The sequence below is a fragment of the Colletotrichum higginsianum genome, chromosome 2 (assembly GCF_001672515.1).
Source record: "Colletotrichum higginsianum IMI 349063 chromosome 2, whole genome shotgun sequence".
Classification (NCBI taxonomy): Eukaryota; Fungi; Ascomycota; class Sordariomycetes; order Glomerellales; family Glomerellaceae; genus Colletotrichum; species Colletotrichum higginsianum.
The window spans coordinates 4683524-4711333 of NC_030955.1; the positions used below are offsets into that span (position 1 = coordinate 4683524).

The 27810-nt window shown below is 55.6% G+C and overlaps 7 protein-coding genes across 7 annotated transcripts; 5 read left to right on the forward strand and 2 right to left on the reverse strand.

The window, feature by feature from the left end:
* Window positions 1–31: 31 nt before the first annotated feature.
* On the reverse strand, window positions 32–229 carry CH63R_03115 (uncharacterized protein; the record flags this gene model as incomplete). The annotated part of the gene is made up of 1 exon (XM_018298090.1): window positions 32–229. The coding sequence occupies one exon, from the start codon at window positions 227–229 to the stop codon at window positions 32–34; it is 198 nt and encodes a 65-aa protein (XP_018162906.1).
* Window positions 230–702: 473 nt separating this feature from the next.
* CH63R_03116 (ATP synthase subunit delta) lies at window positions 703–1501 on the reverse strand (the record flags this gene model as incomplete). Its single annotated transcript, XM_018298091.1, is given in 5 exon segments — window positions 703–735; window positions 790–968; window positions 1040–1193; window positions 1305–1366; window positions 1384–1501. The coding sequence occupies 5 exon segments, from the start codon at window positions 1499–1501 to the stop codon at window positions 703–705; spliced, it is 546 nt and encodes a 181-aa protein (XP_018162907.1).
* A 338-nt stretch (window positions 1502–1839) lies between these two features.
* CH63R_03117 (F-box domain-containing protein) lies at window positions 1840–3648 on the forward strand (the record flags this gene model as incomplete). Its single annotated transcript, XM_018298092.1, has 2 exons — window positions 1840–2734; window positions 3227–3648. The coding sequence occupies 2 exons, from the start codon at window positions 1840–1842 to the stop codon at window positions 3646–3648; spliced, it is 1317 nt and encodes a 438-aa protein (XP_018162908.1).
* Window positions 3649–15429: 11781 nt separating this feature from the next.
* CH63R_03118 (uncharacterized protein) lies at window positions 15430–17586 on the forward strand (the record flags this gene model as incomplete). The annotated part of the gene is made up of 1 exon (XM_018298093.1): window positions 15430–17586. The coding sequence occupies one exon, from the start codon at window positions 15430–15432 to the stop codon at window positions 17584–17586; it is 2157 nt and encodes a 718-aa protein (XP_018162909.1).
* Window positions 17587–19024: 1438 nt separating this feature from the next.
* CH63R_03119 (Small COPII coat GTPase) lies at window positions 19025–19742 on the forward strand (the record flags this gene model as incomplete). The annotated part of the gene is made up of 3 exons (XM_018298094.1): window positions 19025–19196; window positions 19277–19642; window positions 19702–19742. 3 exons carry the CDS (start codon window positions 19025–19027, stop codon window positions 19740–19742), a joined length of 579 nt encoding a protein of 192 aa, XP_018162910.1.
* A 2029-nt stretch (window positions 19743–21771) lies between these two features.
* CH63R_03120 (Patatin-like phospholipase domain-containing protein) lies at window positions 21772–24210 on the forward strand (the record flags this gene model as incomplete). The annotated part of the gene is made up of 2 exons (XM_018298095.1): window positions 21772–22819; window positions 22871–24210. The coding sequence occupies 2 exons, from the start codon at window positions 21772–21774 to the stop codon at window positions 24208–24210; spliced, it is 2388 nt and encodes a 795-aa protein (XP_018162911.1).
* A 1131-nt stretch (window positions 24211–25341) lies between these two features.
* On the forward strand, window positions 25342–27580 carry CH63R_03121 (DnaJ domain-containing protein; the record flags this gene model as incomplete). Its single annotated transcript, XM_018298096.1, has 3 exons — window positions 25342–25683; window positions 25749–27339; window positions 27417–27580. 3 exons carry the CDS (start codon window positions 25342–25344, stop codon window positions 27578–27580), a joined length of 2097 nt encoding a protein of 698 aa, XP_018162912.1.
* Window positions 27581–27810: the final 230 nt, after the last annotated feature.

The window sequence follows — 27810 nt, forward strand, 5'->3', positions numbered from 1 at the left end:
GCCTCGCGAAGATCTTGCTGGTCCGTTGACCCTAGCCGAACCAAGTGCTCTCGCGTTCCCTCGCGTCCTGCGGCGATGGCATGCGACCTGCCACACGGTTGGAGGATCGCCTCGTGAACTTCTCTCGTCTTGCCGATACTAAGCCCTCTGGGATGTCACCATCGTCGGGCTGCGCGACGGCAACGTCGGCATGGGCTGGGTGGGAGTCGTCAAAGAAGGAGTCCTCCATATCAAGAGAGAGTGGATAGTGATTGTGAAATACTGAATGATGCTGGGATAAGCGTAAAATGGTATTGTGATGGATGGGTCGGGGGCGGATGAGAAACAATGCTCCCTGACGGGCGATGCGGAACATTACCTAGGGAAGAGAGTGTGCCTCGAGAGAGGTCAGGATATATAGGTACATGTTGGGGGAGTCAGAAGGCAGAAGCCGGGTAAGGGCCAGCCACCTTAAGGAAATGGGACAGGGCTGGCCAAGGTCATGTCAGTGCCTACCAAACCTGTGTACTAATTCCAGCAAGGGACAGAAAGACCGTCCCGCGAAACAGCAGTATGCACGGCATGCACGCAGCGAGACTATAGGGAGAAGGAACGTCGAAAAAAAACATCGCAAGTGGATTCAATTATGCGATGTTGGATGAGTTAGGGAATCCGAGTCTTTTGATGTACAACGTCATGTCACCCACGACCTTCTTTTACACTCTATTTCAGGACGGCCTGCAGGCTCTCAAGAACCTGGAAAACGGGTTAGAAACTCAAGCATGCAACTTCACGTTCGTTAACACTTACCTCCAGCTCAACCTTGGCCTCGGCAACATCCTGCTCGCTTCCGCTGCCGGAGGCAACCTTCTGGGCCTCGGCGATCAAGGACTTGACGGTCTCGGCGCTGAAGTCCTCGATGGGGTATCCCTCGGTGGCGTTGATGCTGAGGACAGAGTTGGGCTGAACAACGGCGAAACCGCCAGACACTGCGGACGTCATCTCCCGTCAGTTTCTCATTCTTGTCATCCCTTGGGAAGCTTGTTGTGATGTGACGTACGGAAAAACTGCTTGTTGGGGCCGCTCTCCTCGATAACCTCGACCAGGCCGGACTTCAGCTGCTCAATGGAGGGAACGTGGTTGGCGAGGACACCCATATCGCCGGACTCGGCGGGGATGTTGACCTGAACGACATCCTGGGACTTGTAGATGGCCTGCGGTTGCGGTAATTAGCTTCGATCCTTCAATTGGCTCCCCCGTTGTGCCGCATTCTCGTCGTCGGCTCGTGTCTGGCTTGATATGTTCGGAAGACATCGCGTTCGTACCTGGTGAGGGAGCGACAAGCTCAGCTTGATCTGCGAATCGTCAGCGGGAGTTCGGAGGCCAGCTCGGAGCATGGAGCACGGAGAGTAGTGCTTGCCTTGTCCGGGACGGCATCTGCGTAGGTTCTGCGCTGGAGGGGGGCGCGAATGGCAGCAGGGCGGGCCCGGAGAGCCGCGCGCGCGAAGCGGAAAGAGTTCATGATGGGCTGAGCTGGCAATGGGGATGTGATGCTGGAGACAGCTCGGGTGAGGTCGCGGGCAGGAATCTTTCGGCTGAGTCCATTCGCGATTCGGCTAGCGGGAGAAACTTTGGTCACGCCGCAGAGCACATGACCCGCTACGCACGGAGCACCTCGATTTTCGCACGCTACTCTTCTTTGTAAATCTTTCTGCATTATGATATATTTATAGATCTAAAAAATAGTATTGATGTAAACGGTCTTTCAGCGGAGTCAGCGTGGGAGCACTACGTGGAATGTCACCACCTCTATGATAGCAAACCACCCTTCATGAATGAACCAATGTCAATAAACCATTCATGTCTGTTCAACCCGCAAGCTCTTCTACCTCCCCAAAGGAGGGCAGTCTTTGCAATCTCGACGAAGCAGCTTCAATTCTACGTGTCACATCATACCACCGCAAGGACTTCGACCTTGCCGTCATTCACCTCAACCCTCACAAGTTTGGTTACATTCGTTCTTCTCTCTTCAAGTCTTTCGCCTCTTCTCTCGATGCTAACCTCGGACGTCTCGAGTCGTTTCCCCTGGAAATTCTAACCTCGGTCTGTCTATTTCTCGATATTTCGACTGCTTTTCATTTCAGTCATGTCAATCGCCGCGCTCGAGAGATAGTTGCTACGATTCGAGAATACCGTCAGCTTAGCGAGCACGCTATCGACTGTGTATGCGCTCTACTTCGAACAGGTGTTGCATCGCGTGTCAGCATAACTAGTCTCTATTCCGCTCTATCAACGAAGAACTGCCACCTTTGCGGCTCGTTTTCCGGCTTCCTCTTCCTATCCACCGCTACAAGATGCTGCTTTTCTTGCATTGAAACAGCCCCAAGCTTACGTGCTACTTCCCTGGCCAAGCTCTCCAAGGCATCTGGTGTACCCGTCCGTCAACTCAAGAAATCTATACCTACCTTGCACACTCTATCAGGAGTCTACACTATGGAGGAAGTGACACGCACACGGAGAACATTTATTGTCGCAGAATCCCACTGTCTTGATGCGTTGAAAAGAAATGAAATCAAAGAGTCGCAACTGACATTCGACTTGTGGTCGCAGTCGCCCATTTTACGCTTCATGGCATCTTCAAGTCTGCCATTTTTGGACCCTATCACGGAAGAGATTCAAACCGGAGTCTCCTGTAGAGGTTGCCAACTGGTATTAGAAGCTGCGCCTTCGGAAGCGAGATTCGACCGCCGAGAGCGTGTGTATTCAAGAGAAGAGTTTCTAGACCACTTTCATCAGTGTGAGGAAGCGAGGAATCTTTGGGTTTTGAGCCAGGGGGGTACGGTTCCGATTGAGGAACCCTTCATGGCACAGCAGGGCGGCTTTTTCAACGAGCGATACACTGTTCCGCTTTGATCAATGTATTTTATGTCATAAAACCCAACTGAAGCTTTCAGTGCCAGGACGCTTGCATGAGAGACTAAAGTAGCATCGACCTTTGTGTTCATTTCATGGTCAAGTTGGCGGTGTATTTACCGTCCTACCAACTTCGAGCAGCGAAAAGGTTGCCTGCCCTGATCACATAACGACAACACCGAGTAAACCAGCCGTTTATCCCACTTTCATATATATTACTCCTCCTCGGCATCACTATAATATTTCTTTGGTGCACTGGGGGCAACAAGATGGCTTGGACAATACCTAAGCGCCGCAACTTTTGAGTGCATCCGCAGGGGACAAACCGGCACAGTCACAACGACTGCCAAAGTGGCACGCTTCGAATGGGAGATTCCACGTATGGAGCGCGAAACCCACGCGTACCGCCTGCTCGAAGGAACGGGCATTGCGCCGCGGTTTCTCGGTCATGTTCATGAGCAAGGGCGGACAGTAGGAATGCTGCTGAAGAAGATTGAGGACGGCCGGTTTGCTGGAGTGGGTGACCTGGAGGCGTGTAGGAAGGCGCTTGGCCGTTTCCACAAGACAGGTTTGCTTCACGGTGACGTGAACCGTCACAACTTTGTCGTTGGCAAAGACGGATTGAAGTTGATTGATTTTACGACGAGTCGGGAGACCAACGATTTGGAGGCTTTTGATGCGGTATTGGCGAGCTTGGAGACTGAGTTGGGAGATGGTTCAGGACGTGGTGGGGGGTTCGAGATTGATGATGATTAGCAATGGAACTGCGTCGGTAGTTTTCAACAACATAAACAGCTGATGGCAACTGTTCTCGAGCCTTGTGAAATTCCGCGGTGGTTTTAACACATCGTCATATTGCACCGAGGCCTCTGATCTGTCTTTTCACTCTCCTTTCTCCCAATCAAATATCCCTCGGGAAGCCTACAGGGTTCTCTACGTGGTTATCTGCAAGTAGCAGGCAGACACCACCACGATAATGCTGTCCTAACAACAGCTCGCAGGCCCTTGACGCCGCCGACACGTTTGACCACGCCGCAGTGCTTCGGCAGGACAATCATGGCTGCGGTTTCACGGGAGCGCGCAAAGATCGTCTATCTGCCTATTTAGAGCTCATATCTGATACTTAGGCCATGATAACCAGGGCAATCGTTTTGTCAAGAAAGAAATCTGACACTGGCAAGAATTCCAACAACCTCCCGATTCGCTGAATGCTCGTGTAAAAAAACATCTGCTACATCGTGAATACTAGTCTCTTGACGGGCTTCTCATCGTGTCAGATCCGATGTTCATGTAGATTTCCGTTACAGAGTTTGACGGGCTTTCGCAGTTAGATGATATGCTCTGAAAGACGAATTCAAAACCAACGCTTGATAAAGGCCGGTTTCATAGGTAGGTCGGTAATGAAGGCGAGTCTCTGGCATTGTGCATAGTCATGGTGTTCTCCCTCGAGCGGAACTGCTTAGGATGGACAGAATTACGGCCTTCGGGAAGATCTCATTTATGTAAATCAGGAGGAAACGGCATGATAGGACTGACTGGTGGACCGTTTTCAAGAAACGTTCTCTTATACCTGGCTTCAACACAATTGTTACAGAGCGCGTCAGGTAGGCCGGCTTCTCGACTCAACACCGGCTCGATACTGACTGTTTGCAGAGACGTTGAACCGCTGGCGTGTATCGAGCAGGTCGAACTGTTTTCAGACAAGCCAGTGATTATTAGCGATTAAATGAACAACTGGTAGGAATACACACGACAATATCTACACCTCTTCCAAAAGAAAGTACCGGCCTCGTAGGTCAAGCGTTTTCGACCGGTGTTGGCCAATATCACCAAGGGAAAGCAAGATGGGAAACCAAGCCGAAACGTATTTATATAGGGAGTGTTGAAACTTGTCAACAGAGACTGGAGTGTACTCTCTGACAGATAGTCTTCGAAGTATCTCGGATCACAGCTGAATAGTCACAGCATTGAACCAACTTGACCAACGGTCCGCCTGTCTAGCAGCTTACCTGTCAGCAATACAACCAAATTAGAGGCACAATTAGATATAAGAAAACTGTCCGTTCGAAATACGAGTAACGGCATGCCAGTTGAATATGATTTGGGGGTGTCCTCAACGTCTTTGCAGTTTCGTACTTTAGCGGACGATCACTCAAAACATCCCGTACGACAAATCTACCACCTCCCAGCAAATGGGGGAGACCATGTCACCACCGCAATCCCAGGCCTCATAGACTGGTGCAGACATCCAGTCTCAGACTTTCCCAGTAGACGGGCCTACATATCATGAGACCCTTCTACTGGAACAACTTCGCTACATCAAGAACGAATACTTGAGCGGCTAAAGTATTTCATCGCCAGCAAGCTCCAAATACCACGACCGCGAAGTTGGAAGGGACCAACGGCATCGACGTAAGTTAGGAAGTTGGCACATGTCAAGAAACCAGTAGGCTTGAGACAGAACCCAACAGTCGCCATGAGATAACGACTATCGTATACATCGAATCACATGCCCCTCTTGCAACGCACTCACCCTGCAGTTCACATGGCCAGCCACCACCACAAACGCCGAGTCTCAGCAAGGCCATACGACTTGCCAAGAAGAAACCAAGAGGAAAAGAAAAGCCGCAGATCAGAGATCTGACGACACGCAGCATCTCACGCCAAAGCGCCAGGAAAGGGGAATTGGTGTGCACGACCTACTTTCCTCCCTCCCTCTTCGCGATCAACCCCCCACGTCGTGATAGATGGTCTGTTTAAGTCTCGGATTATTCCTCCGCCCCCCCGCCGCGTCTCCTCCCGCAGATCCGGACATGCGCGTCCGTCCTACGCTTCGACGGCTCACAGCCCTGCATGGCAACCTCCTTGGCCACTCACGGCCACTCACGGCTGCCGCATGACCGAAGATCGCCGGCACCTGTAACTGTCCATCACCTTTCCGCGTTGCTGGTCCCGTACACCGAAGTACCCGCGTCTCTGAACCGGGATACGTTGCTGGTACGCCGGCCTGGTCTAACCAGGATTTAACCGCCGTCGGGATGGGTCGCCACCGAGAGAGAGATAGAGAGAGAGCGGTCGCTAATCCCGACATCCCATCCCCGGGGGAGGAAAACAACAACAGCCCAGGTACGGATCTACCAACGTGAACTTACGATGTGCGACGTATGTGCTTGTCTCCAGGTTTCCCCAAGGAGAAAAAAGGTAGCTGCGGAAAAGGCCCTCCCGACTCCGGCAAAGGCTTGGCAGGTTGTCGTTGCCCCTTTCCGCCCATCCTTCGAAACGAAACAGCAAAAGCTGATGGCGATCAACCAAATCCCCCAACTGGCCACACCAGAGTCTGCAAATGGAACAGCGACCTGCCTGATGACTGGACGAATGGGCATGGGAAGCCTCCGGAGTGGGAGGAAGAGAGGCGAACGAGGCGAGCATAACGGCGACAGCGGTACCGCCGCGTCCCCCGGATAGGCACCCCGAGAGAAAGAGAGAGATTCCCCCGAGGGAGAAAGATCCGCGGTTCTTGAAACGCCAGAGGATGCGGTCACGCTCACGGTCCGTGACTCGCGACACCACCTGCTTGCAGCTCGGCACCCGGCTAGCAATGACGGATGGAGAAGGCGAAGACAGGGAAGGATGATGGAGGGGAGGCTCACGGCTGCTCGTCTGCTCACCGCCGCCAAACAAGGTTTTCTTCCTTGGACGTTCTGGAAGGAACCGAGACCGGTGACGACGGATATCAGACGAAGACGAGGCAGCAAAGGGTTGAAGAGGGGAGAGGGAGGGAAGAAGAGCAGGGTTCGAGGCGCCATGACTTTATCGCGTAAGGCAGGTATCTCGTCTCGTGCCGCTTTCTATGTGACAAGCTTTCCGGCAACGGGATATCTCTTGTGTTCTGAGACTCCTTGGCATGGGATACGAAAGACCACCTTGCGGCGGTGACGCTGTGCTTTGTCTACTACTAGCGCCCGAAGGTAAAGAGAGGATGCTGATGCAAAGGGGCGCGAGCAGGGGGTGAGAGTGATGGGGAAACACCACGAAGCGTGAGAAGTCGTGAGAAGTCGTGAGAAAGCATTTCACATATACGGGCGCACACACTCAGCATGCAGCCCGCCGCGAAGACAAACTCCCACATCCTTCGCAAGAACTCTCCGAGCGTTCCCTCGTAAAATCCCCCACGAAGGCAGAATTGTGACCCTGAATTTGGAGGGGGGAAAAAAAGGCAAAACCCGCCCCCCCAAGCGACATTTCAACATGACGGCACATGCCATGACGAAAAGTCGGACTGAAAGTTAGTTTTCTCCAGCCATCCTCTACAAGCGCAAAGCCAAAAAAGAAAGCAGAGAAGAAGCCGAACGCGAAAATAGCAGCCAAACCTTTTCACCGGAGCGGTATCCGAGGAACTGGACGGTTGAATGGGCGTGGCTCACTGGTTCAGCAATAGCCAGACTTTCCCTCCCTCCCTCCCATCCATCCATCCATCCATCCATCCATCCATCCATCCTTCTCCTCCCACGTTGCCGAGTACGCACTAAAACGAGATTCGGGATTTTCCCAAAGCGGCCTCCCGAGACGGCCTCCCTCACACCCTCCTCTTACTCAGGCCGTTATTCTTTGTGCCCCCTTCACCGCTTGGGGACTGCAGGGGATGGGGGGGGTTTGAGTACTTGGTACGGAGTAGGTAGCCTTCGCTTCCAACGTGTCGGAGCTTATGGTTAGGGGTAACGACGACCACCTCCCCAGACAAGCAAAGCTCCTACGCCAATGAGGTAGCGCATCGGCTACCTGAGGTGTGGTGTACGAGGACCCCGTAGAGTGGGAGGGTGGCATTCCATGGCTCCGTCTGCTCATTTCCTTCTCCTCGATCGCCCGCTGCCCAAGGAGCCCGTCGTGAGTTTGTTTATTCCCCATGCGTCAACGACAATCTTGGGTTCGCCGGCCAGTTGGCATCCTACTTGGACCAACCTTCGGACCGACGAGGAGCTTGAAAGTCTGTCGACGGTGACGGCATGGGAGGTATCAGAGAGCTATCACAGAGCTACAACACTACACTAGTAGTCGGTCCAGCTACCCAAGGCACGGCGGCAATCGGATCGCACTGCTGGTTGCCACTTTGCAATCACTCTAGTCTATGGGATGCCGCGGGCTTGACGACACGAGTGCATGGGTAGCATCAAGGAATCTCGGAGTTGTGGATGCTCGGGAATTCTTGGTTCTTAAGGGTGTAGGCAAGACAAGACGCAAGCTAGGTGGGAAGAGTCGCCATAAGTCTTGGTTGAACCTGTCGATCATCTTCGTCGTCTTCTGCGTGTCTCGTCTGCAGCGTTGCGACGACGACCCGCGTGGGTTCTTCCTGCTGGCTGACCAGTCGACGCACCGCGACGAATTTCCAACGCTACGCGCCGCTGCCGCATGGAGATTCGAGAGAGTAAGGCGGAACAAGCTGCAGGTGCAGCCGCAACAAGAGCGAGCAGTTGAAGGAGGTTGGCGGCGTCGGAATCCTCGCCGCCCCATCATCTCAGAATGCGGGGTAATATCCAGGGCCTTCATCACACTAGAAACCAATGCTCCGCCCGTTTCCAAATGGAATCGGCGGGTTGGCTAGCAGGGGGTCGTCGATCAAAGAGATGCGAGGCGCGGGGTTTGCTGTGTTGGCCTGCCTGCGAGCCTATCTCTCTCTTCGACAGCTCGCATGAGTGAAGATGAGGAAGTAGGCGGGACATCCGACGCCGCGTTGGATGGGCATGGGGGTTGGGCAGACGCAGGGAGAAGGAGAGAGAAAGTCCCACGACTCGTCGTCGACAACAATGGGTGTCAAGACCGATAGTGAAGTATGTCGTAACTTTCCATCGTGCCAGGGACATGTGATGTTTGTTGGTCGATAATGTTAAACAATACAAACCGAAAGGTCTCCTGAGAACTGCCATGACATCGGTAAACTTTGCCCATAATCCGTAATCTTGGGGCAAGGCCAGACCTGGCGAGGAGGAAATGAGCAGGAGGTGTCGTGAATGCCATGAAATGACCCCCAATGTTGATGGCATCTACTAGGGTCCAACGCCCGCTGAATCGCCCGGTTGCGCACCCACATTAACTCGTCGACCGGCGGACGCACATGCCCACATGTAGAGGGGGAGGAGAGGGAGAGAGCAGCGTGAACAGGCCCAGCAGAGTAGAGGATAGGTAAGGGGGATTGGATGTGGGGATGGAGAGACCGATAGACCGAGAGACCGAAGGACTCGAGACCAAGAGGGGCCAGCAACGGAAGCATGTGCCGGACGGGGCAATTCATTGCGCTCTTCCTCTGATGCTCCATTCCATCTGCTGCTGAAGCTGGCTACAACACCACCGTCAGAGTCGGATGGATGTGAAGGGGATCCTCATCACAGGCTCGCTCGGCCCCAGACAGCCAATACCAAGACCAAGAGGGGCAGCCCGGGACGCCGCAAGCAGGTCGAAATCTGGATACAATGTACAACTGGGCACCTCAAGTTGCCGCTACTCGTTTTCAGGCAGGTCTCAGAAAAATCGAGCCTCACCATTTGCAGGATTTCCTTTGTCGTGTGTTTCGAAAGGCCGCGGCTTTGTGTGAAGAAGCTGTCGCGCCGTGTCGCGCGAGGACGAAAGAGTCCATCGGAGACCGTTGAATCTCTTGGCGGGCGTCCGAGCTGGATAGGAAAAAAGCGAGGCAGAGATACCCTCCTCGCCTGTGCCCCAACTCCCCAGGAGTCTCTGCGTCTCCTATGGCGCCCGAAACCCCAAACACAAGCTCGCGGCCGGAATCGGCCTAGGGCGGACGGGCGATTGTCGCGATGCCCGCGCACGCACACCCGCATCCGCCAGTCTTCAGGTTCCATCTTCTCACTCTCGTTGCAGTTCCCTTTCCCAAGCTCTCGCCCGAATGCCAAGAAAGCCGCAGCAGAGAAACAGACCGTCACAGATGCTGCCTGGCGTCATGCTACATGCCCACCACCCGCTCCAAGGCTGAGGCCGAGTCTGAGCTTGAGCTTGAGCTTGAAGGGGACGTGTGGCCACGGGAACAATGTCAGACTTTGTCGCATTCAAGGCTGCTGCTGCTGCTGCTTCGTGCCGGCGGCTCGTCGGCCACGGCGTACAGGCCTACATCCTACAGGAAGCAGCGGCATTGCAGAAGCGCAAAACGGCCGCTCGGCTTATGATATAATTCACGTTACAGCCTGTTGCTCTCGTCGCTCATGGATGGATGAGTTTCCAGTGACCCGAGGCTTGGCATCACCGTGGTGCCACGGAGAAATGGGCCGGGATGAGGGCTGTCGGGCTGAAGCTTGTTCTCTGTTGATGGGCGTCGGGCTTGCAGGTTCAGGAGTCAGGAGTCAGGAGCCAGGAGCTCTTCTGTAAACGTGGTCCAAGGTACGGATACACAATCACAAGTCAACAAGGACTTTGCATGTGGGCGGAGGGAGGATCAGCACTGTCGGACGGCGCAGTGAGAAACGTCTTGCATGTCCACCGCGACCACCACCAGCACCAAGGTCCGTGGCCCACGTTTGCCGGTGTGTACTGTAGCTTGCTTGAGAATCCGGGAAAGTTCAAGAGCGCTAGCTGCTGAGCGATATCGATGGCGTGTTTTGTTTGAAGTTTTGGGCTGGACAAAGGAACGACTAGCCTCTCACATCTTTGATGCTGATGGATCGGTACTACTCTAGCTGCTACACACGCAACAACATCAACGGATAGGCTAAGTTTTGGTCCTTTCCATGTGGACTGGGAAACTGGCATGCCACTACCAGGTCTGATATTGCTCGCTCGCGCACACATAAACCCAAAAGGGCTGAGCTGCCTGAGCTATGCGGAGCTGGTGGCAGTTAAACGACGAGTCCCCAGTGTCGAGGCCCGATTCCGTCTGATGTGGTTGGGGGGCTGCCTGAAAGAACATGGAGCATCGATGAAGCGGAAGTTCAAGTGCGTTCTGATGTTCATTTGGGGAGGGTACCCCTCAAGAGATGCTCTAGGGGAACCAGAGGACAGCCGAGACAGAAGAGAGGGGGAGATCGACGGGCGGCAGAGCGGCTGTGGCAGAACGGCTGTGCCTGAAAGGTGCAACTTGCAATTGACGTGGTGCAAGAGGTTCGAAGACGAGGATGGCTTGTCGTCGGCGTCGGCGAAAGATGGAAAATGTCTCACTTTAATCGATTGCTTCGACGCAAGGCCAACGTGTGGCTCCTGCGGGCCTACGGGGTAACTCACGGGGTAGATGTCGAGTCAAGGCCCGGCGTTTTGGATGAGATATTGCCCATATTATCGCTGCTATCCCTCGGTAAGAACCGGTCGTCGATACTATTGACACAGCGGGGTTTCTCTGAATAGAAGCAGAGCGGGGAGTGAGAGGAACAAAGCTGGAGAGAGGGGCGCAGATGGGCATGTTGCCAATTGGAAAGCCTTGTTTGGACCAGAGCCACTTGACCGTCCACCTTCCACATCCATATCCACACCCACAGGGCAGGGCAGGGCAGGGCAGGTCAGGGCATGAGAGAGCGAGAGAGGAATGTGTCAATGAGGAATGTCAGAGCTTTGACTGAGTTGCCGGTTGGAGGAGCGTGGTATTTTTCGTTCAGGAAACGAACGACGAGACAGGACGAGATGAGACGTGGTGGGAACCGGGCGGCCAAGGAAAATCGACGGCGGCCTCACGAGGACACGTGCAGGTGCATGCAGCAATGCAGCCAATACTGCCAATGCTATTCGTACAGAGCCAGTTGAAGGGTGGGGGGCGACGGGTGATGATGATGGAAGATGGAAGCTGGGCGACGACGGATGATTGACCGCGCAGTGTTTTTTGTGGTGAGTGGTGTGTCAGTGGTGGTTTGTTTGTCGAGATTACAAGAGGGGTCCGACCGATCAGAATCGGGGAGAACAAGGTAAGAATAGTTCCGCGGTGAATCAGCGGTGACCTGCCCGTCATACGAAGTTAGTAGGGCGGACGCATGTCACTTTGGACGAGATGAGCTGAGGCAAGGGAGGGTACGGATAGGTAAGACTTACATACGCAGCAGTGGTGCTTGATGTGCTGTTGCGGAGTCGCAGAGGAGCGATTCGGGAAATGGGAGATGGATGGCGCGCGGGATCCGTCCATTTCGTCCTCGGCCCCTACCTAGCTTAGCGGAGCAGTACACACCTAGGCTGCCTACCCAGTGGCCTGAGTACCCCCAGTACGATGTACCTGTCTACTGGGCTGGGTAGCGGGTTGGCACAGGTAGTGTGTACCTAGGGAGCAATTCCCAGATAGCGAGGTACCTAGTCGAGCTCTGGAGCACGGAGCACTCGTGGTGTCGAGGGCTACATTGCCTCAATATTTACTATCCACAGATGCTGACCGCAAGCGAGACAGGGCGACGAGTGGAAAGATGAGATGCAGGCGGTCCCTTTGCGCAGATTCAACCACTAGCAAGGCCAGCAATTGCCAATGGCCAACCCACCTGCACACCTGCGGAGTATTTGCCGCGGCGTGCGAAAGCCAGCCATGCCAAATGCCACGCCGTGCCACGCCTTGCCGCATGTCATGTTCGGTTCGTGATTGAATTCGATGGGCAGGGGCAGGGCACTCGGCGAGGGCTGGGATAGGAGTCAAGACCTACCGGATACGTACCCCCCCCTTCAAGCCCCTGGTCAGGCAGGTGAAGGATGGTTGTTCACCTCAGAACTTGGAGCCAATAGGAACCAGGTAGCATACCGTGGTAATCGTGGGAGGTCTTCATCCGAGGTTGGCCCCCCCCGGCTAGGTCCGTTTTCGGCTCGAAGCTTGAGTTCCTTGGCGCGGTACCCGACCAAAGGCGAAAAAGTGCCGCAGATTCCCGCAGCCCCCGGTGGTTACTTTGGGGCATTTGGGGGTAGCTCTTGGCCGTGCGCCCCCGATCGTTTCCTGCCATTCCCGGCATCTTTCTTGCAACATGCACACTGTGTGGACACACCCCTGATGATGCTAGCCGTTTTCCTTTTGGTTGAACGACCTGCCCCATTCCCGATTCTTCCTTTATGGATTCCACAGTAGAAAGAACATGCACTCTTGTTGATGGCCAGGGGGGGGGGGGGGGGGGGGTGAGGGGTCCCTGCGACATTTAGGAGCTCCACCCTACTTGTGGTATTGACAGCTTTTGGCAAATTGACACCGAGTTTCCTCCCCCGATCTGAATCCGTGCCATCCCCGGCCTCGGAGACAAACGAGAAGGATACGGACAGTCCAAGGAACACATAGGGAAGAAATTGGAAATCCTCGAAAGCAGATTCCCCACGCAAAAAAAAAAAGAGGAACCTGGAAGCGGGAGAGGGAGGGGAAAAAAAAGAAAAAGAGACACTACCAGATTTTGTAAGCAAAAGAATATCAAAAATTTCCATTCCAAAAAAATTAAACCCTGGAACTGACATGAGCGACGTAATGCGGGTCCAGACCACAAACACCAGGCCGCGTCTGGCTGGTCCAGTTGGAAAGAGAGACAAAATGAACATAGGAGCAGTTAAGACGAAAACAAAGTGCAAGAAAAGAGGGATGAGGAGGGGGAAAAAAGACGCAATGTAATCAAACCAAGCACGCGCAATCCAATCCCCCACCACTTCTGCTTGCCTTTCGACTTGCTTTGCTACTACCTGATACTTTTTCATTGCCTTCTTTTCTGCTTTGCTCTCTGACCTGATCCGTGATCCGCAATCCGCATTTCACAGCCTACAAAGCGCCTTGTCTGCCAAGACATTCAAATATCCCATAGTATACTGTGACCTCGCCAAGCAAAATCTCAATTCCATCTCTCTCATCTCTCTCGCCGCTCTCCATCGTTTGGCTCAAGATCGGAGTTGATCAGCTTGGACTCTGTCTTCCTTGGCCTTGGCTCGCAATCTGCCTCCCTTTTTTGTTGTGCATTTTGCCTTTGCTGTGCCACTGCCTCAGACAGACAGACGCTCAAAGGACCTTCCCATCGTCTTGCAGAAACAACGACTGCGGCCCCCCAAAAACACCTTATGCCAGACACACCACACCACCACGCAGTTGTTTCCCCCCTCCCGACAGCATCCACCTGACCAACGCGGATACGCATTCAGTCTTCTCTCTCTCTCTCTATCACTCCATTAATCAATCAATCACCTCTCGCCCACTTGTCCCCCTCCCAGTCAGACGCCCGTCTGCTTCGCCTGCCGTTGCCGCCAACTGCTGCTGGCTGACTGACTGAATGACTGGAGCCTGCACCGCATATTTCGGCCGCCCGCCAGCAAACGGTAGTACTGCTCCCCTCCATCTCGCAATCAACTTACACACCCGGTACGGTACGGAGCCACCCTCATCCACACGCCCCTACACCCACCCACTCAACTGCACACCTCCCACCTCAACGGCAGCACCAGTACCAGCACCAGCGAGGCGGTAAGAGAATTTGCCCTTGGAAAAACTGGCCAACTGACCTCCACTTGTCGCGGCCTCTGTCCGTCGTCGCCACTTCCCTACACTCCCCTCCCAGGCCCCTCCCTCATCCATCCCTCATTCATCCATCTTCTCCCACGCCCACTCACTCCCACCTTTCTGGTTGCCTTTCTTCCCAGGTTGTCGCCTCGAGCTACCTGTCAGGTCTCCCCGGCACATGGTTGAGTCTTCATCCATTGTACTCCCTTCTGGCCCAGACACCAAAAGCAGACGGACGGCCCAAGCCCTCAGCCTCTGAAAATCCTGAATTTTCATCCCACCTCCATCCTCGAACCCGCCAAGAATAACACGGAACCTGTTAAAGTTCTCTCTGTGTCCGACCATCTATCCCAGCGCCCTTCCCTTCTCCCCGTTCCTCCATCCATCTTTCCTCCTTCTCTTCCATCCGTTCTGTCTACCTGTTTTCGCCATTCGCCCTGCGCCACGCTAGGCCCGACGTCATCTGTTCGCCCAACACACATCAATCCTTGTGCGTGTGAGAGAGAAAGAGAGATAGTCCGCACCCACGCTGCTCACGGCCACCGCCGCACTCTCATCCACGCTCGCCCTTTTCACCAAGGATCTGCATTCTCGATTCAGTTATTCTTGTACCCCCAGGACCCTGAATTCATCACGCTACCGCGCCTCACATTAAGCCAGCGCCCGGTCATCCTATAATCTCCCTCATCTACCCCCCCAAAACAACAACAACAACACCACCACCTATTGCTTCTTCGACCATGTCGGTTCTGTTCTTATAGCCTCACGGTCCCTAGGGACACGATTTGATCTGCAGCAATCGTCTTTCGAGACGATCTTCAGCTGCACGTCCGCCTGGAGGACACCCTCTCTGCATACCACTCACACAACACGAACCAACAATTACTACAACAATAGCCGCTTGCCGCAGGCAGCCATATACCCGCCACAACCACCCGCATTCACCTCTACCATTACTCCTCGGTCCTTGCGGAGTCGAGCCTCGACCAGTTACGCCTGCTAGAAGCGTCGTTGAACGACTTGGCCTGGAATTACCAACCTTTAGCCACTTATTCGCGAGCCGAGATCCCGATATAACCCCTGTTCCTTCTCTCTACCGACATCGTCACATCTCCACCATGACGCACCACACACACAACGCCGCGACGTCAAACGTCCTCGCCTGGTCGACAGATTGCGCCAACATGCCCTCGATGGTAGAAGACGAACCCGCCGATGTCGACGAGCCTCCGGATGCGCAACTGCCCATCTCTCCCATGGCCAGCATGTTCAAGAGGAACCCAATCCGCCGCACTATCATCGACCACAACGCCTCCCTCCTAACCAAGGCTCTCCACAGCCCTTCCGAAGACGAGGAACCCGAGGTCCGCCCGGGTATGTCATTCTTCGCTCGCCGACGCTCCATGGCCAGTAACATCAGCTTGGCCTCTACCGCCGACCTGACGAGCGACACCGGCTTGACCAGCCCCTCCCGCGCCAATACTCCTAGCCCTCCTCTCCCCGAGATGCGTTATCTGAACCTCAACGACGAGCCTGCCAAGGATGCCCCCAAGAAGCGCTGTATTCAGTTCGCCTGTGCTGCGAAACCCAAGGCTGCCGAGTCCATTCAGGCCCAGCCCATGGTCAAGGCCCCTTCTGCCCAGGAGACCCAGCGCAAGCCTTGCATCAAGTTCGCATGCCCTGTTCCTCAGCGCCCTGCTTCCACGCAGAACACGCCACCCCAGCGCATGGAGATGGCCGCTGCTCGCCTTCAACCGCCCGCCTTGGCCAAGCAGTCCTCCCCGCTGACCGCCCGCAAGTCCCGCTCTTCTGCTAGCCGCTCGCGCTCCCCCAGGCCGTCGCTTGCCCCTCCCCGCTCCGACATGGACGCGAAGTCTCCCACCACGAAGAAGTACATCACCGCCAACATCAATGACTTGAACAACGAGTCTTCTCACTTCCATGAGTTCGCTAGCGACATCCCTCGTGAGGATGACTGGATTCGCCAGGCCTTTTCCTCCCAGGGTCGCCGCATCACCATCGACGACACCCTTCAGAAGGAGAACGCCATTCGCAAGTTGGCGACCGAGGTAGAAGAGGAGGCCGAGCAGGAGGAGGAAGAGATGGCGACCGCCCTCGACGACGATGAAGATCTCGACAACTTGGACGATGGGGATGATGTCGAGGATGAGGATGAGGACGAGGACGAGGACCAGGAAGACGAGGACGACAACTCTGACGAGGATGACAACTCCGATGGTTACAAGACCGACGAGGAGACCGGGTTCGCCGACTCCGACGAGGAAGAGGATGAAGATGAGGATCTTCGCCTATGGACCCCGGGCCGTTCCACCGTGCAGAACATTGACAGCACTCCCATTGCTCGACGTCCCTCCCTTCCTGAGCAGCTTTCGGACTCCTCCATTGCCTCCCGGACCAGCCTCCGCGCCCGACGTGGCCGAGCTCACCGTATCAAGATCCGTCCCGGCACTCCTGAGCTCCCTGACAGCACCGACTTCGTCTGCGGCACCCTTGACGAGGACCGCCCCATGGAGGACGCTTACATGTCTTGCCTGGCGGCTCGCAGGCGCGAGAAGCTCCAGCTCATCCCACAGGATATCGACCCTAGCTTCCCGGCCTCCGACCCTGAGGACGAGGGTGAAGAGGAGATTTACAACCCTGTTCACCACAGCAGTGACGACGAGATGTTCTTCCACGGAAAGATGGACGACTTGCATCATGCGAATGACAGAAGCCGTCGCCGCAAGAAGACAGAGCACACCTCTCCCAAACGCTTCCACTCGCCTCCCCCTCTGAAGCGTCGTGCATCTCCTGCCCCAAAGGCTCGCGGCCGTTCCCCTCGTCGCCTCTTTGATGGACCTTCGCCCCGTCGCCTGAGGTCGCCGGCGCCGCAGATGCTTCGTTCTCCTCCTGCGTCCCCTCGCAATGGCCATGGCGCCATCGCGTTCAAGACCTTGGCATCCCGCCCCGGTCTCACTGTCACCAAGTCCCTTCCTCGCCCTCCTTCCATGTTCCCCCACATGGCCAAGGGCCGTCGCGTCAAGGCTCCAGCCAACGACATTCACATTCGTGGCGCCATTGACATTGTCAAGGGCCTCGAGCGGAAGCGACAGCGTCGCAAAGAAAAGTTCTATCAAAAGTACTGCAACCGCGCTCGCAAGGGACAAGTCCCTGAGCGCAAGCCACAGCGTGGCCTTGGCTGTGAGCGCATGCGAGAGCTGGGCTTGCTCATGGCTGGCAAGATCGACCAGGGCAATTATGTCCTATCCGTCTAGAAGACGTTTTACATCACACATTTGGGTGGAGTTTTGATTTGCATTTTACAGCAGGACACAGAGACTCCCGCATGGCGTTTTGCATGGAAAGGTGCATGGCAAGGTGGGGTTCATGACATATACGATACTACTTCAACGTCCTTTCGGACTGTACATATCCTTTTTTTACACACCGGAGCATCTCTCGACGACCGAGGGCTTCGCACCTGTTTCTTCGCTTCATCTTCTATTTAACCTGTTTTGTTTTGTTTTGGGAGTCCAACGGCGCCTGGACTGGAGCACGAATACCCCTGGAATAGCGTGTACGAGGGCTTGCATGGTTGTTGAGCGAACACATAGCATTAGGAAGCCTGATCAACTGCATTCCTGCGAGATATCGCAGATCTCCGATAGCAATAACTGTCCTTTTCTCCCCGTGACCGCTTGAGATGGTGAAAACCCTTGTGGCGAGCCGAGCCGAGCCAAAGATGATGATGTGTTCTCTGGCGTCTTACCAGCCTTGGATCGGTTGAACGAATGAGAATGTATCCGTCTGTATGGCTAATATTGAGTTTAATGCACCTCTGGATCACGATACGATGAGTCGGGTTCGACCCAACGCCTTCCTCGCGTGGCGCAAGAAGGAGGCAAGGGGATATGGATGCGATGTGTTCTTTCCAGTTGCACTACAAAAGCAGGCAGGCCGGTCGATACCCAGAGCAACATGTGAGAATTACAACGCATCGTTCGATCCCATCACTGCCATCGAAGATTTCTAGCGAGTCCAAGTCCAGAGAGGGGACCAAGGTAAGTTTCGCCCTGACGCACCGACACACATCCAAGTCCGACCGATAGATAGGAAGGGAGTTATCGCCGACAGGTTGCGGCCCAAATATTAAGGCAGCACACTACAGCAGCAACCACCCCAGTATCCGTCCTACAGCACAGAACAGCACAGCACAACAGCACAGTAGCACGCACCACCCCCGACTTGTCCAGGCCCATCAGTCAGGACCTATCTATTCCCTATTGCCACACCTTAGTGCACGCTTCGTCTCCTGTGAGCAAAAGTCCGGTCCTCTACGAAACTCCCCGACCTCAATCAACTACCCACTCCGCGTCTACCGCCCATCCACACACCACCCTCACGATTCAGATAATAATCTTGCACATCGGCCGTCAAGATGTGGCTTATTGATTGGTGTACGTCTTTGTCTTCTCTCCATCCTCTCTCATCCCCGGCCTAGATGCTCTCCTCGAGAGCTTGGGCAACCATCTGCGCTTCTTGTGGCCGAGCATCCATCCCTGGTCGGACGACGATGGACTAACTGACCGGTGTTCTCTCGATAGTCTACAACGTGCTTTCAAGCCTTGGTTTGCTCAACAAGCATGCTAAGCTTCTCTTTCTCGGCCTCGACAATGCCGGCAAGACGACCCTGCTGCACATGCTGAAGGTATGATGCCCCCGACTTCTGCATACAACACCATCGATGCCTCGAGCCCGCCGGACATCACGTTTGATGCGCCCCAGCAGGCATGCTCTGGCATGGCGATATGGTATCAAGGAACTGTAGCTGACGGATTGCAACAGAACGACCGTGTCGCCATTCTCCAGCCTACCCTCCACCCTAGTGAGTACATCCCTTGCCGTTGACGACGAACACGGGCGTCGAGCCTTGCGCACGTGTACAGTTTCTGACCACCTCTGTAGCTTCCGAGGAGCTGGCCATCGGCAATGTGCGCTTCACTACCTTCGACCTGGGTGGTCACCAGCAGGCCCGCCGCCTCTGGAAGGACTACTTCCCCGAAGTTAACGGCATCGTCTTCCTCGTCGACGCCAAGGACCACGAGCGGTTCGCCGAGTCCAAGGCCGAGCTCGATGCCCTCCTGTCGATGGAGGAGCTGGCCAAGGTCCCCTTTGTCATCCTCGGCAACAAGATTGACCACCCCGACGCCATTTCCGAGGAGGAGTTGCGTCACCAGCTCGGCATGTACCAGACGACGGGCAAGGGCAAGGTGCCTCTGGAGGGCATCCGGCCGATTGAGGTCTTCATGTGCTCGGTTGTTCTGAGACAAGGTACGTGGTCTTCGGCGTGTCACGGCGAAACGACAAGCAGTGGCTAAATTGATAAACAGGCTACGGCGATGGTATCCGGTGGCTCTCGCAGTACGTCTAAACACGTGCCGACGGCTCGGATTAGAGCTTCCTGGCGTTGTTCAAGGCGGACGGAGCACACACGGACGACTGGCGAGAATGGTACGAACGAGACGCGTCGGCACGGGAACGATATCATGGTGCCACGTCGACGAAAGCTCCCTCTGGTCGAAGTGCTCGAGGGCGACATGATGTCGGCATTCGAAGCTGAGATAACATGGAGAGGACGAGGAAGAAAGTGCGTAATGGACCGAAATGCCGCTACTGGGCTCTGCGTTGATCCACGGGAGGGGAGAAGGTCCTCAGCCTCAGGTTGGCCCCAATGGCAGTTTGGTCGGCCAGCCAGTCGTGCAATCAGCAGGCAGCCAACACAGACAAGGTTGCTGTTACGCTTGTTAGGCTAGAATACTTCACTGGGCTTGGGGAATGGGAATCTGGTTATTCACGTGTTTCAATTGTTAGCCTGCTGCTCTGTCTAGTTAGTGTTGCATCGACATCGACACACGACCATGCCTCATGTATGTCAACGACCAAAAGGATCTATCAATCTCTCTAGCATTACGGAACGTGACGGTTCGCGACGGGATTGCCCACCCAATTTGACGATCCCTGCGGAGCCTCACAGACGTTCGTACGTGGTAGTACCAAAGTATTCCTAGCGGGGTCGTGATGGTGATGTAACCGAGGCCACCGTGTTCAAAGCCGTCTAGGTTTCGAGGCGGGTACTCCTTCGGGTGCGTGATGTGTCGAGCTTAGGTGGAGTATGGCTGGTCCTTTGGCCTGTTCCACAAGCCACACACAGCCCCAGACTCATCGCCAGGATGGCTGACGTCTCGATGATGATGAGACAGTCGAAAAAAACAAAACATTGAACGATGCCCGCCGCTCGCGATCACGTCAAGAAGTAACCCCCCTCATCTCTCTCCTCGCTCAGCCTCGTTGATCACTGAAAGACAGGGCCCACTGCGCTCTGTCCATCTTTTATCTTTATCCACGTCTACGTGGTATTTTTGTCGGGGTTTGGGGGTACGCCTGCCACCCTGCCCGCACAGTGAACCGGGCGGGGCCTTGTTCTACCTCGCGATCCCGATGCCCCGATCTGGAGACTTTTCGATTCTGGTTGACTGCGGCGGCGGTGGTAAGGGAGGTCACATACAAGTGGGAAGGAAGATACCTAGGTAAAGGTTTCCAGATGATTCCGGAGTACACTGGCCAAAGTAACAGCATTGACGGGGGAACACCCCATCCCCTTTTGCTTACCTCACGTAAGATAAGCCAAGAGAGTGTCTTGCCAGGATCTTGGTGGTGGCGTGTCTGTACTGAGGTATGTACCTACTGTGTGTGGTCTATTGAATGCGCTTGACTGCCTCTTCCAGGCACGGCGTCCACTGAAGAAAACGCCCCCCACGGGCCACTGCTTCCTTGTGGCTACCCAGGCATAGACGGTTCGGCGGAGCCAGTAGTGCGCAATTGTCTGCTACCTACCTCGGTAGACTTGAGTCTCGCCGCCCCCCAACGAAATCCAATTTGAGAGCCACTGCCGACGTCATCCGACCCGTGGCATCACGGGCGTACATTGCATTCCCTGGGGAGGAGGAGGGAGAGGAGGGAAGAGGAGGAGGAGGAGGAACGCCGGCCATCGAAAGCAAAGCTTCCGGCACAAAAGTGACATACCAACAACCGTTTAGCTTTCCCCCCCAACAAACAGCTGTACGACTAAACACCTGAACGTCTACCCCCCCAAATAATCACCCATTCATCTGCAGACACTGACCGATCAGTACCTATTCTCTGCCGCTGACCCAGGTGTTACTCACGCAATTAACCATTCACGCGACGCGCACTTACACACCTGCACAATCACATCCACGTCCACGCCCACACCACTGACACTTCCCCTTTCTCTACCGAGCATCCATTGCTTCTCCCAGGGGCGTTGCCGGTAACCCATCATCGTGTCTCTCCCTCTCGCATCTTGACGACATTCTACCCCCTATCAGCCCGCTGCTGTATCATGCGCTTAGACCCGATAAACGACACAGCCCGCAGACATGGCTGAGCACCAACCCAGAGTTTCGTTTGCCCAAAGCAGCGGCAGCAACACAGACGTTTACGGCTTCCCGCCTGAGACCTTCACCACCGAAGGCCTGCCCGACTTCGATACAAAGTTTCTCGACGATGCTGACCTTGCTGCCTTCATCCAGGCCCTCCAGGCCCCCGACCCGCTGCAGTCTCCGGACGAAACGACATCGCTGCGGTCCCCCGGCTTAAGGAGCAGCAGCTCGCTCGACGTCACGAATAGAGGCTCCATCTACGAGGATGAGAGGGACGATCCGCACGCCGTTGCGGCGGCGGCCGCTGCCGCTGCCGGCGACGTCGTGGCACCTGGCCCAGCTCTGAACCATTCCTTCAGCAACGGCGGAGCGCACAACGGGTCGACGACCCAGCACAAAATGTTCATCACGGCGCAGAACGATTGGGCGCCTGTCAACCAGAGGATCGTCAAGAGGGGGTCCCGCAGGCGGAGGAACAGGGCCAAGGGCGCTGCCGAGGCTCTCCTCGGGACGCGTACAAAGGACGAGACCCGCGAGGGCATATTCTACGCCCTCCTCAAGTGGCCCATGCTCTTCTTCGTCGGTGCCTGGCTTGCCGCCCTGGCCATGACATATCTCTACACCCGGCTGTACATTTGGGTATACGAGCACTTTGTAACCTGGCGCGGTACTCGCGAGAGACTGCGCCGGAGCATGCGCCGAACCAACAACTACCGTGACTGGGTCGTGGCCGCCAAGGAGCTGGACAGCTATCTCGACCGACAGCGGTGGAAGGAGGAGAACGACTTTGCCTACTACGACTCCAAAACGGTCAAGCGGGTGTGGGAGCAGATGCGCAAGTGCAGGCAGAGGGCCGAGGCGCATGAGAACGAGGACCCCGGCAATGAGGGCCAGAACACGGCCCAGAGCAAGCCTGCTGTCGAGGAGCTTCATGCCTTGCTCTCGGCTTGCGTGAAGAGTAACTTTGTTGGCGTCGAGAATCCCAGGCTGTACAGTCAGACGTACTACGGCACCAAGAACCTGGTCCAGAACTTTATTGACGAAGGTATGTCGGTTCTTCTCTCGAGGTATGAGACGACTGACTGACGCCCCGCAGTGGAGAGAAGCATCAGGTTCATTCTCAATACGAAGCAGTTATCGATGGAAGAGAAGCGGTCCATTTTCAAGGGCATGCATACGAACTACGGACGAACTGCTCTCTGCCTGTCTGGCGGGGCGTCGTTCGCCTATTATCATTTCGGAGTCATCAAGGCTCTCCTCGAGGCAGACCTCCTACCAGACGTAATTACCGGTACCAGCGGCGGTGCTCTGGTCGCGGCCCTGGTGGCGACCCGCACCAACGACGAGCTGAAGCAGCTGCTCGTGCCAGCACTCGCCCACCGTATCACGGCGTGTCGCGAGACCTTTTGGACGTGGATCCCTCGCTGGTGGAAGACGGGGGCCCGGTTCGACTCGGTCGACTGGGCCAAGCAGTGTAGCTGGTGGACGCGGGGCTCGATGACGTTCCGAGAGGCATACGAGCGGACGGGCCGTATCCTGAACGTGTCGTGCGTGCCGGCCGATCCACACTCGCCCACCATCTTGTGCAACTACCTCACCAGCCCGGACTGCGTTATCTGGTCGGCTGTGCTTGCGTCCGCCGCCGTGCCCGGCATCCTCAACCCCGTCGTGCTGATGATGAAGCAGCGCGACGGCACGCTGGTGCCCTACTCGTTCGGGCACAAGTGGAAGGACGGCAGCCTACGGACCGATATTCCGATCAAGGCGCTTAACCTGCACTTCAACGTCAACTTCACCATCGTCAGCCAGGTCAACCCGCACATCAACCTCTTCTTCTTCTCGTCACGCGGATCCGTCGGCCATCCGGTCACGCACCGCAAGGGCAAAGGCTGGCGCGGCGGATATGTCATGTCTGCCGTGGAGCATTACCTCAAGCTGGACATGACGAAATGGCTCAAGTTCATCCGGCATGCCGAGCTGCTTCCACGGCCGCTTGGCCAGGACTGGTCGCAGCTCTTTCTGCAGACGTTCAGCGGCACCGTCACCATTTGGCCCAAGACGGTGGCCTCGGACTTCTACCATATCCTCTCAGACCCGGACCCGCCGCGGTTGGCGCGCATGATCCACGAGGGTCAGCAGCGCGGGTACCCGATCCTGAAGTTTGTAGGCAACCGATTGAAAGTGGAGAGGCTGATTGAGCAAGGGCGGCGCGAGACGCGGCCGTGGATCCGTAGGGGCAGTATCGAGACGATCCTCAGCGAGGATGACCTTAGGAGCCTGCTCATCTCGGGCAACACGGATGTCGACGACGAGACCACGGACGCTGAGGGGGAGACGTTGCTTGAGAACGAGGAGAACGAGGAGGCCATCATTGACGACGAAGAGGAGTACGATGACAAAGAGCGCGAGTACAGGAACGGGCCAAAGATGGATTAGGGTCGCTGACCAAGCAGAAAGGAACGTTGGTATATACAATAGGGGGAAAATGGAGGACTGGGCCTATACAGGTTGTAGCATAGCTTGGCGTTTTGACATGCGATTCGATAGAGCATCTTTGACTGCGATCCGAAGCATTACTTCTGGGGGATGTGATGATCACTATTAGATCGAAGTCGGTCACAGTGTTCGAGCGACGACGAGCTCTTGATGCAACCGCACGTCAAACAAGACTCCTGCAAGCCGGCCGTTATACGGTTGCAGATAACGACTTACATAGCCGGTTCGGCGGCTCGACGGGTATCTGGGGGCGAACAAGAGTAATGGAGCCACCCACCTGCTTCTACGTACCTAGTAACTAGACTGGTACGAGGTAAGGTACCTTAGTAGTTGATGGTTCAACCCTCCAAGTTGGGGAAGGACAGATAATCCATTTGCCGTGTCGAAGGCATGACAAGGTTTGCAAGCTTGGGGCGGGTGTGGGTCCTTGAGAGGGACCGCTCTGACTGGCACAGCACTGTAAGGTACAGACAGTGCTCTGTACCAGGGGATCCATTCAGGTACCTCCCATAGTGAGATAGGTAGGTGCTGAGGGAGCGACCCCTGCTCGCATTTCCGGAAACTACCACCGCCTGTAGGACCACAGCGCCAGTTTATTTCGAGGCCACGATTGTCAAAAGAAAGTGGTGACTGAGCTCTTGCGGACACTTCACCTCCAACTCCCTACCCCCTCCATCATCCTCCACCCTCGGAAGTTCTGACCTGGAAAGAAACAAGCAGACAGAGAGACCAAGAGAGAGCAAGTATACAGGCCTGCATTACAGTTCCTTACTTCTATTTATTCCTATTCTTGCTCTGTTTTTCTTTTTGGTTCTCGTCAGGCGAATACCGAGCTTAAGGTCTAAGTAGGCCAGCCGTGACCACCCTTTTTTTTCTTTATCTTTTTTGGTTTCACGGGCGCCAAAAGGTAGCGAGCGACGTGTCCCGATCCGCGCGCTGCGTAACACCACACAACCCCTCGAGAAACCTCGACTTCGACCACGACGTCCCATAGCCTCCCCCCCAAAAGGCCGCTTTTACCGTCATTCGCACCGTCCTCGGAGCTCGCGGGCTCGTCGCCACGTCGCCAACATGAGTTCCGACTACTCGTACGATGCCGAGGCGCAGTTCTATCCCTTCTTCATCCTCGCCATCAGCAGCATCATCACCCTGCCGCTTGGCTACACCCTCGTCTTCCCCTCCAAGGACATCGAGGCCAAGGCCCCGCGCATCCAGAGCGACTTCAAGCCCGAACATGTCGACCTCATCGACAAGCAGCGCAAGGCGCACCAGAAGAAGCAGCGCCGCATCGTGCGCATCATTGCCGTCCTCGTCGGCCTCGCCGTCATGGCCGGCATGATCTACCTCATCATCCACACCAAGACCGTCACCCAGAAGATCTGGAACCCCTACGATATTCTCGGCATCTCTGATGTATGTTATTCACCCTTGACTCGTGTATTCGTTTCCCTCCCAAATGCTGACACGCCCAAACCCAGTCTGCGGACGAGAAAACGATCAAGAAGGTCTACAAGCAGCTCTCGAGGAGACTGCACCCCGACAAGGTCAAGCCTGACCCGGCCAAGAACGAGACCATTGAGTCCCTCAATGACGCTTATGTCGAAATTTCAAAGGCCTACCAGGCCCTCACAGACGAGGAGATCCGCAACAACTTCATTCAGTACGGCCACCCTGACGGGAAGCAAAGCTTCAGTATTGGAATTGCCCTTCCTCAGTTCATGATCTCCGACGGCAACGGCAAGTACGTCGTCCTCGCCTACACGCTGCTCCTAGGCGTTCTCCTGCCTTACCTGGTCGGCTCGTGGTGGTACGGCACTCAGCGCATGTCCAAGGACGGCGTGCTTATGGAGAGTGCCAACAACCTTTTCCGTGCTTACGACGACAACGTTGACGAGGGCGGTGTCATCACCGCTCTGAGCAGCGGCAAGGAATTCGACGCCGTCCTCAAGGGCGACAAGGCCGAGTCTGGCCTTTCCAAGCTCGAGTCGAAGCTGCTCGCCAACGCCGAGAAGGCTGGGCTCTCTCAGAAGGACAGGCAGGCTCTCGAAGATCTCGACAGCGGCGTGCGCCGGAAGGCCCTGGCTCTGCTGTGGTCTTACCTTGGCCGCGTCGAGCTCGAGGACTCGGCCCTCGACAGCGCCAAGTACGAAGTTGCCCCCATTGCCCACGCCCTCACCCGGTCGTTCTCTGCCATTGCCCAAGCCTACGGTAGCACCGGTCCCATCCTTGCCGCCTACTCCACAAGCCAGCACCTGATTCAGGCCCTGCCCCCCAAGGCTTCGCCGCTCCTGCAGCTGCCTCACTTCACTCAGGACATCGTCCGCCAGGTCGAGGGAGGTGACTCAAAGGTTCACGTTTCCCTCCAGCAGTTCATGGACTTGCCCGACGACCTCCGCAGGAACATGGTCGTGCGCAACAAGCTTCTCTCCGAGGACCAGTACAAGTCCGCCGTCACTGTCGCCCGCCAATTGCCCCAGCTCCGTGTCGCCAAGGCCTTTTTTAAGGTCACCGGCGAGCGCTTCATCATCCCCTCCTCCCTCGTCACCCTCGTCGTCAAGGGACGCATCGTCCCCCCTGGCAGCGAGAACGTCCCCGAGATCAATGAGCTGGACCTGGAAGACATTGACCCCCCCGAAGACGATCTCGAGGCTTACCTTGGCCGCAAGAAGAAGACCGTGAAGGGTCCCGACGGTCAACCCATCCCCGTCGACGACAAACCCATTCTGCCCCCCCTCGCTCACGCCCCTTACTTCGCCCGCGATCATGCCCCCAAGTGGTATGTCTTCTTGACCGATTCCAAGCAGGGCAAGATGGCTGTGCCCCCCTTCACCTTCACCCAGTTCGACCAACCCATCTTTGGCGAAGACGGCAAGCCCACCTTCAATATGCAAACCCTCAAGGCCCAGTTCGCCGCTCCTCCACAAGCTGGTCACTACACATTTGTTATGCACGTCGTATGTGACAGCTACGTCGGCTTCGATACCAAGATGGAGGTCACCCTCGTTGTCGAGGAGGCGAGCAAGGCAGCGGCCATGGTTGCCGAAGATGATATCAGCGAGCCCGACGAAGGTATGTAGCGCCACTTTCTCCCAACTTTTTCAAGACCTCCCTCCCACCCGCACACAAAATGCTAACAACCGCCACAGACTCGATAGCCGGACAGATGCAAGCCCTTAAGGGCGGCAGCGTACCGGGTGCAACCAAGCCGCGCAGGAAAGTGGAGGAGGACTCGGACGAGGAGAGCGGCACAGATGACGACGTCGAGGATGACACAAGCGAGACAAACACTGACACCGAGGACGAGTCATGAGGTACTATGCTCGGTTTTCGCGGCGCTTTTTTCAGGGGAGGTGTATGTGTATGGAGCAATAGAAGAAGAGAGAGGGTAATTGCCCAGACTAAGAGTTTGTGCAAAGACTCAATATACCCAAGTCATCATCAACATTGCAACACACAAACACACACATACACACAGAGGAAGAGACATGGGAGGAGAAACAAATGCATTGAAAGTGGGTTTCGCTGCACTAGGCACGCCGG